This window comes from Glycine max, chromosome 2 (assembly GCF_000004515.6).
Source record: "Glycine max cultivar Williams 82 chromosome 2, Glycine_max_v4.0, whole genome shotgun sequence".
NCBI classification, from domain to species: domain Eukaryota; kingdom Viridiplantae; phylum Streptophyta; class Magnoliopsida; order Fabales; family Fabaceae; genus Glycine; species Glycine max.
In genome coordinates, this window is record NC_016089.4 from 10,414,054 (window position 1) to 10,423,638 (window position 9,585).

The 9,585-nt window shown below is 30.3% G+C and overlaps 1 protein-coding gene across 1 annotated transcript; it reads right to left on the reverse strand.

Annotated features, from left to right (window-relative positions):
* Nucleotides 1-3,267: 3,267 nt before the first annotated feature.
* Nucleotides 3,268-5,113, reverse strand: EXP4 (expansin 4). The gene is made up of 4 exons (NM_001253207.2): nt 5,050-5,113; nt 4,790-4,927; nt 4,369-4,681; nt 3,268-3,740 (listed from the first exon to the last, which is right to left on the reverse strand). Exons 2-4 carry the CDS (start codon nt 4,920-4,922, stop codon nt 3,434-3,436), a joined length of 753 nt encoding a protein of 250 aa, NP_001240136.1. The 5' UTR covers nt 4,923-4,927; nt 5,050-5,113; the 3' UTR covers nt 3,268-3,433.
* Nucleotides 5,114-9,585: the final 4,472 nt, after the last annotated feature.

Sequence of the window (9,585 nt, forward strand, 5' to 3'; positions counted from 1 at the left end):
GAGTCAAATTGTTGTACTCAATTATCCATCATAGAAAGGCATTTTTGTTGTATATCTTTTGGCCCCAAAACTTTTTTTTAGAAAAAAGACTAAGAACTTAAAACGTTCATATATCTATCAAAAAGTTTGATAGAAAGTAGTAATAATAGATTAACACGTTCCAATATTCACCATGGGTACAAATGCAATGGTAGCTCACTTTTTTATATTATTATTATTATAAAGCTCAAATTTTCAATATATTAACATGTTCACACAAACTTGATTTACAAATAATTTCATAATGTATAATTAAGAGAGAGAAAAGGAATTAATCTAAAGCATATCATGAGATCGATATTGGGAATAAAGGATAACATCATTCTATTTTTAGTATATTTTTTCCATTTTTTTTTTTTGCAAAATTGCTAGATTGAATCTCGAAGCGAACACTTAATTTTAATCCGATCAAGCTCGACAATAGATTCAGAAACATATACAATTATGTTGACAACACAAACAGAGGCTACATGGGTGTGGCCTTATATGCCTCTTCGATTTTAGTTTGTAAATGCAGCTGAAGCCTCATATTATTCCCAATCTACATACAAATTTTTCTTTGGGTCTTTAATGTACATAAAGGCTGAGTTGAAATGCAAAACACACACTGAGATATTTCTTTTTACACTGTGGAAGAACAAAATAGGCCTTGGATTTATTTTACCCTATTTCACATTTGGGATTTTCTTTCCTAGTAGTTAAGAGTTGGGCAATTACTTCTTACACCCATTTCTACTTCCTGCAACCTAAAGGAAAAGTTAATGGACAAATATGTCCCTTACCTAGCACCCCCTTCCCTCTCCTTTGTAATTTAGCACAACCCTTACTGTTCCTTGTGCCGCTACTATGAACCCATGGTAGCGTGGATAGAGAAGGATCTTGAACCTGTTGTGAAGCATGACCATTGTCCTCACCCTCTCCGACCTCCGCTCCACGTGATGCTCTGTGAGGTATGCAAGCTGACAGTGACACACACTACCTACAAGACTAACGCCTCCACAGGCACAACCCTTTCTCTTTGTTCTTTGAGTTTGTACACTTTGTTAGGCATCAAGGCATTTTCATCGATCAATTTCCTCTACCACAATTGACTCTTCTTCGAAGAAGACACTAACGTCAACACTGAGGAAGATCTAAATTATATTCCAAAATAACTATTCTTGAAGTGTACAAGAATCCAAAAAAAAACTGCTCTAGAATAACCTATTTTAGAATATGAAAATCATATTTTTAAATAGTTATACCAGGATAGAATACTCTTCCAGAATAACCATTTTGTAATAAGGGGTGCTTGTGTGAGGGCATTTTTGTCTGTTGGTGTTTTTGAGGTGCATGAAGGAAAAAAAGGAGATGAAGAAAGTAAAATCCCAAGAGTTCTCCAAAAAGGCCATTTTATCCATCCATCCAACCAAACCTGAACACTTGTCTGTTGGTGTTTTTAAGGCTTTACAATGAATACTTGCCCTGTTTCTATTTTTTTTTCCCCTTTGAATAATAAAATCACTGTAAGATTTATCAAAATTTAAACAAAAAAATAATTAAAATTATTTGCAAAGATAAGCTTATGATAACCTAGTCTCGTTACTGATATTTTTTTTAATTCACTATTTCAAAGTTACTAATTAAAGTTACATTCGGTTAAAAACAAAGTTACATTATTTAGGTTTAATGTTTAATGCTTTTTTACTGCAATGCTTAATGCTCAATGGCTTGCAGTAATTTAAGCTACATATTATAGCATCATATTTAGTTTTACTGCAATGCGTTATGGTAATTTTACTCAACGATAACTACTATAATTTCTATTTTATATTTGTTTTATCTTAACCTTCTAGTTTATCATTGAAAAAAGAACTTTGATTAATTTAAAATTAGATCGAAAGATAAGTAAAATTTAACTAAAAATTATTTTTAAATTTTTATTTTATATATTTAGAGGGAAGGAGGGTTTCGGAAGCTACGCTTCTACGTTGGTTAGTTGTCATTTTAACCATTCGACGAGTTTAAAAGCCCATACAAACATTTGCAAAATTTAATGACCTTAAATATCTGGAGATTTTGTTGCTTTTAAAAATTAGATATAATATTTGAAGCCATTATTAAAATAAAAATATATATACAGTTAATCTTTACAAACATTAAAAATGAGCTAAGTTGGTTGCTAGTCTAACCGTTCACGGCGTTTAAAAGTTCATACGAAACATTTACATCATTTTAAAAGTTAGATTTTATTTATTTATTCTGGTTTTAAAAGTTAGATACTCTGTAATATTTGAAACAATGTAAACCAAAAAAACAATTGAAACTATTCTAAACATTAATTATCTGTAGTTAGCAATAGCATTCAAACGTGTACGGTGTAAGGTTGTTTTAATTTTGTGTGCATCTTTCAGAGGAAAAAAACAAGACTTAAATATGATTTATTTTTTAAACTAAAATTTAAATATGACTTATTTAATTAACATATGTTTTGTTACGACTTGGTATGACTTTCCATAAGTTAATTTTTAAATAAATCTAAATAGATTAGAGCTAAGCCTTCAAATAGATAAAAATTAACATTATCATTCTTCTCAAGTTAATTTTACTTTATTTCGTGCAAAACCACCATTGAAATAATTTCTATCATCTAACATTTACAAAAGTTAAAAGTTTTAAATGCTTATACTTTTATATTATAAAGTAAATACTTTTGTTGATACAAAAAGAATTGGACGTCAATTTAGACAATCTTACCCTTCTTAATTTAGGTTTTTTTTTTTATTTCATCAACCTAACAGAATAATTGCCAGAATAAATTTGAGACGAGCAAATAGTAATAGTAAATTACTGCAACTTTCGATTAAAGGCAGAAATAGGAAAATTTACACTTCCAGTAGTACAACCAAAGACATAGCCATAGCTGCTTACAAAGGATATGAGTAAGCAAACAATGCTTCTAAATAATCCCATTAGGGAACAAAAAAAAACAAAAACTTCTCCTATACTAATGGCGGGTGGTGCAACAGTCCACCTCCTCCAATTTAATAGGTCACAGATATAAAAATTCCCTCTCTACCAGCTTTCAGCAGCAAAAAGGTTGAAAAAGCTTTCAAAAATGAAAATAAAAATACCCCAATAATAAAAAAAGGCCCCAAGAATTAGGAACCCCCATTTGACCCAATAAAAAATGATCAAGAGCCAATTTAAAATAAGCCCTTAACCATTTTGCGATCCAATTTGACCCCACCCCCTCCTCCTCCACCAAGTAGCATACTATATTAATACCTTAGTATACTAGTCTTTTTTTTGGAGTCATATACTAACACTTAAATTGAGAAATTATAGCATATACTATATGTAGTGTATCTAAATATTTGGAACTTCAACTTGTGAACAATTATTAAGGCCCTCTCTAGCGGAATTGAGCACCAGTGTAGGTTTGGCCAAAGGACCAACCAGCAGGGGCAACATTGTAGGACACAGCTGTACGGCCATCACTGGTTGTGACCTTGAATGAGAGGCTTTGGCCATTGAGATAGTTGTTGCTTTGCCAATTTTGACCCCAGTTTCTGGACATTGGCATCCACCCTGTTCTTGACCCCTTGATGGCCACACCATGAACATCCCCAGCACCTCCTACGTTTGTTATGAGGACCAAGTTGAAGTAGGAGTGGCCATTGATTGTGAACCTTATGCCTCCCCTTCTCCTGCAGGGTACCCTACACAAATATACACAAAGGAAAAATTAGCATGGTGCTCTTGTTGCTTGCTTGGATCAGCACAAATGGAGATTTTGCATAAAAAAATTCTTGATTTGTTTACTTTTGAGACAGATTTTTTTTTTTACCCATTGTGTTCATAAAAAAAGCACTTAAAAAATACTCACTATTTAGTTTCCCATACATTTACTTTAGTTTTATAAAATAGTAAAATAATTAGTTACCAAAAATAAGCTAAAAATTGATTAAAATCTCTCATAAAAAATTATGCAAAGAAATATTAGCTCACCTTTTAAAAAAGAAAAAAAGGGTAACTTTTTATTTGTATCAGTTAAAAATTAAAAATTTGGTTCTACACATAAAAAAATACAAATTTTAGCATAAAGTTATATTAATTAACCCCATTAAGCCAAAAACAGTGGTTTCACTGTAAATTTACCAACTCTAAGAAGAAAGTTGCATCATTTACCACTTGGATAGAAAGCAGGGAAACTCCCAAAAGCTTTGAGTTAAAAAAAAAAAAAACTTTTAAAAAGTTGAAAGTGACAAGAGGGAGCAAGGTAGCCCAATTTGCTAAAACTCTTTTAAGAGTGCAAAAAAATGAAAAGACAACTAATTAATTACTCACCTTCTGTAGGAAACAGGCACAATTCCTGCTCTGTATTGTGCAATGCGAAGGAAAACAGGTTGAGAGAGGTCAAAATGGTGCATTGGAGGGTTGCACCACCCTCCTGCATTGTTTGGTAAAGCATTGTTTGGAGGACAGAAATTGGTGGCAGTGACCATAATGGAGCCAGGGAGGCACCACCTATGGTCATTCACACACCTTATCTCATAGCATGAGCCACAACTAAGACCATTGTTGAACAAAGCAGTGCTCAAAGCAGCAGTATTTGTTCCATAACCTTGGCTGTAGAGGTTTCCATATCCACATGCCCCACCTAAACAAATTTCATCACCAAACAAGTTATTCAAAAGGGTCATAAGATTATCCAAAATAAACCCACATTTTATAATAAAAATGGGAACTTTTTTTTTTTGTTGCTTACCCATTGTTCCTGAGGCATCACTTCCTCCATAGAAGGTGGCATGTGCATTAACCCAGCCACCACCATATCCGTAGCCATAGGCAGAGGAGAACATTGAGAGAAGCCCCACCAAGAGCAAACAAATTTGAGCCATTTTTCCTGAAAAATAAAGTAATAATAATGATAATCAGTCATTTAATTTCCTTCTAATTGCAACATTTTAGCTAACAATGTGCACATAGGAGTACTTCTTCACATATGAAATGAAATTTTGCAATTACTTTTGATGAAGAAGCCTTTTCAATTGGAGAAGTGGTGAGAGGACAATGTGGAGTAGATGAGTGTGAAGAAAAACTGAAGGGGGGTGCCACTAAATTTATAGACCTTGGAAACCACCACAAGCAATAGGTCACAAGTTTAACTAACGCTTTTAAAATCTGTTTTGTTGGGACCAAAAACCGCAAAAGGGTATACTATAATAAGCGGTTTGAGAAAAAAGGCATTGAAATTGAAACAGTGCAAATTGAGAAAGGGGTCCACGTTTGAAGCTGTTTTTGTAGAGGAATACGTGTGGTTTTGTAGCTTTCATGGCTGGAAAATCTACAAAATCCATGTGGGCCATAGCGGTTTTAACTTGGATCTTTAACTAGCTGCCACTGCCACTGCCACATGCAAGCATCTTCTGTTTGCCGCAAATACCCCTTTGCACTCTCTTTCTACGTTTTTTCAACTCTTTTTCCTGTTCTTTTTTCAAATGGAGAAATGTTATCATAACCAGAGAGTTAACCGATTAAAATTTAAAAGTTTATACACTATAATATAAAACTTTTACACTGTAATTATTTAAAAATTACACTAATTTTCATACACTATCATTGATAATTTTATAAGAAATTTTTCATAAAAATTAACAAATTTATTATATTTAATGATTTATAATTAGATGGTAGTATATTTTTTTATATTTTCAATATGTAAAAGAAATACTAAAAAATGAATATATAAAAATACTATTATATTTTAATAGTGTTAATGTTTTATGGTCGTGTTTTTAATATTTTTTAATTTCTTTATTAATGAAAGTAGTATTTTTTAAAATAGTAGTACTTGTTAACTATATTTTAATAGTGTTAATTAATATTCAAAATTCTTATTAATGCTTCTGCATGCGGAGAAATTATTAATAACATAGCTTAGATATTTGTGAACGGGTTTCTCTTCCTTCATGAGTCATGAAGTTTGCTGCTTCTCTGTCTGTTTTTAAACAGACACGAAAGGGAAGCACCGAAGCAGAATTTAGCAGTCGCCTAGGTAATCGGCCAAAAGGTTTGGTGAATTTAATAGCTACTCCAGTAATTCTTTCTGGTAAACCCAGGTAACTTTCTGTTTTGACTGCCTTAAAAGCCATTGAATAGAGTAACCTACTCGCTCTGGTCTTAAATATAAAAAGAAAAAATATAACACATTAATTAATCATGTTTAATTTTATTAATTTAATTAAAAATATTTTTTAAATTTATTTATTTTTATTAAAATTTGATATTAAAGTTAAGAAAAAATTATTAAAACTAACATATCAATTAAATGAAAGATATTTTAAAGATAATAATATTAAATAAGATAAAATTAATTAAAACTTGTATATATTTTTAAAAATATCTATTTATTCTTATATTTAAGACTAAAGATAATACTTACATTTATCACAAAAAATTTAATAAAATTTATTTAAATAAATATCATGTTGTTTTACACTTTCGTTGTAAGCTTCCTTCACATTTTATGAAAAAGTGATAAATAAAATAAGTATTTAAATGGTTTAATGTTTTAAACTTAAAAAATAGATAAAATTATAATTTTGATCTCATGATTTTGTTTTTTTATTTTTAAATCAAAATATTTAGTCATTATTAAAATTATTTATTCTCAAAAATAGAAGAAGTAGATGTCTCAATTTAAAAATAAAAAAAGCAAAATCGTTAGTTTAAAATTATAAGAGGACCAAAATTATAATTTAATTAAAATGTTCAATATTTTCTTTAATGGGTAAGTAGAGGATTAATAATTTCCAAAAAAATAGATTAATAAAAAATTATTCAATTAATTATGATGAACTCATTTTGAATCATTATTGTAATTAAATATTTATTTCAATTCTATTAAATTATATATTCATATTAAAATATGTATTTTTATTCCAAATATAATATAATTTTATAACTTTAAAGAAAATAATATTTTTTAAAGATCGCAAATATTTGTCATAGGTGATAATTCTACTTGAGTCAGAGAAAATTATTAAAAAAATACTTTGTATTAAAAGATTCTTTATATATAAAAAAAATCACCAATAAATAAAGTTGCTTGTGCATTTACGTTATTTTGTAATGGGAATAAAAACCAATAGATTATAAAAATATTAAACTGCTATGAATAAATTAATATTTCTTTCGTTTTAAGATATATTTCTTTATGCTTTATAGTTTGTCTCATGACTTGCATAAAAAAAAACGCTATTTAACTAGATATATTACATGTTGGAATGCTTATTGAGAACACTAGATGTGCAAGCAATTTATATTAGTTTTTATATCTTTTATCCTTTTGACATACTTTTGGAGTAAAATTATAGATGTTGAATGCTAATACAAATATATTGATAAATAATTTTATAAACTTAAAGGTTTAATTTGTATATTGGTTTAATTTAATTCATAGCACATCAAAAGTGAAATAGTCTAGAACATAAGTCAATACTTACTAATAGGATTCTTAGAAAGAATCTATGAGTATTGAATTATACCTTAATCCAACAAAGTTATTTTGTTATTATGTTAAGAGCATATTTAGTATAAGATCTTAAATTGGGATCTTAAATTATTTTTTGGTGAATTGTATGATATCACGTACGATTGAAGATATTTTTTTTTCTTTAGTAATATATCTCATTTTAAGATCTTAAATAATTTTAGTGGGTCTCACATGAATTTCACTTTTAAATATTTTATTCAAATATATATTAAATTAAATATAATTAATAAAACATGCAAGGAAAAAATTTATAAATATTTAAAAATGAAGGAGAATTTTGAGAATTTTCGTTCAAATGAAGAAGTTGATAATTTTACAAAAAATTGTAATAAGCTTGCCAATTATACTGATTTAGATCCATTAAAAATGAAACTAAAATATGATAAGGAGAAATAAAGGATGATTAAGAGAATTTGTGTCCAAAAATATGATAAGTACATGCTCAATTTATAGGTTACAAAATATTTATTTTTAAAAAAAACACAATTTACTGTACATAGATTGAAAAAATTACCAATATCGGTTATTGCTTATTGATTGAAAGGCAACGATAATTTTTTAACATTCAATGCAACATCTATTTTTAAGTTTTAATTTTTTAATTTCTTTTCTCTTTACCCTCACCCTTATTTTTTCCCACAATACCCCTACAACCCCTTCCTCTTCCCCCTTGTCCCTCCTTTCCCCTCCCCATCCTTCCCTTCCCTTCTTTCCCTTTTCCCTCTTGCCCTTCCTTCCCCCTTTTCCTCTGCCCTCAACCACCACGACCACCTCCTCTTCCTCCGTTCCAACCCACCACGAGTCCTCTTTTCTTTTATCTTCTTTACACATCTCGATGTCGCCACGCACAACTCAACATTCGCAAGGGCCACCACCCCTACCTCGGCCCCACCACGGCCTACATGTTCTGTTTCGTCTTCCCTTTTTCTTTTCTCTTCAGGTTCTGTTTCATCTTCTCCTTATCATTGGTTCCCATCATTTGTTGTTAGGAAGAAAGAGTAAAAAATATATTTTATTTTGATAAATATGCAGATCTTCAAGGATCCCGTAGAAGATTCCATTCTCCATGTTGGAGATCTTGACTCCCTCTTTAGTGGAAGATTTGTTGAAGACAAATCTTGAGCTCAAGATCTGTGGTTAAAGATGCTCGATAAGGTAGTATTTCTCCTGGGGAGACCTTGGCCCTAAGGTCGAGGAGTCCATCCCATCTCAACATCATAAATATAATTAATGTCATAATAGTAGGTAAATGTTTACATGCATATAGTCAATTTGACTACCTTTTCTTACCCCTTTACTTCTGGATTTTTGATGCACTAATGACTCAAGCTTTGTGGAAATCCTTTATAGCTCCCCTATTTTCTCAGCCCTATCAAGAAGTTATTCCTTGGATAAATTCCCCATGTCATCCTTTTTGTCTAAGTCATTCATTAGTATTCCCAAATAGATCTTTGGACAACTTTTGTAAGTCTCCAAAGGATTTTGAAGTCCATTTGCTCAATACACCCTTTAGCGGCTTTAGTTTTCATTCAAAACTTAAGTTGCTCTTCCATCAACCGCCATTTGTTCCCAAGTCTTCTCCACTAACTCTTTGAAACTCTTATATGTCAACCATGCATTGATCACCTCGAATGGTTTAGGTCCCCAATTAACACATATATTCTTGAGAAGAATCAGGAAAAGATTTGAGACAATATGATTCAACACATATAGAGTGATTAAGCCATTCCTTTGACACAAGTATTTTATCCAACCTACTCCAAGCAACTTTTTTGTTTGAACCATGTGTACCATTTACCAATCATAGGAATGTGTACAGGAAAATATCATAAGAAATGGAGTTGAATTGTGATTTTATAATTTTTAAAAGCTTTTTTCTAGGAAGAAAAAAGTTATCATCTAAAGAAAAAACATTGCAAGACAGATAAATTTTTTTTGCAAATACTTGTTTAGACAATAGAAACAAACTTTACAAAACAAAATTAAATTTGAATCCTAGGTCATTT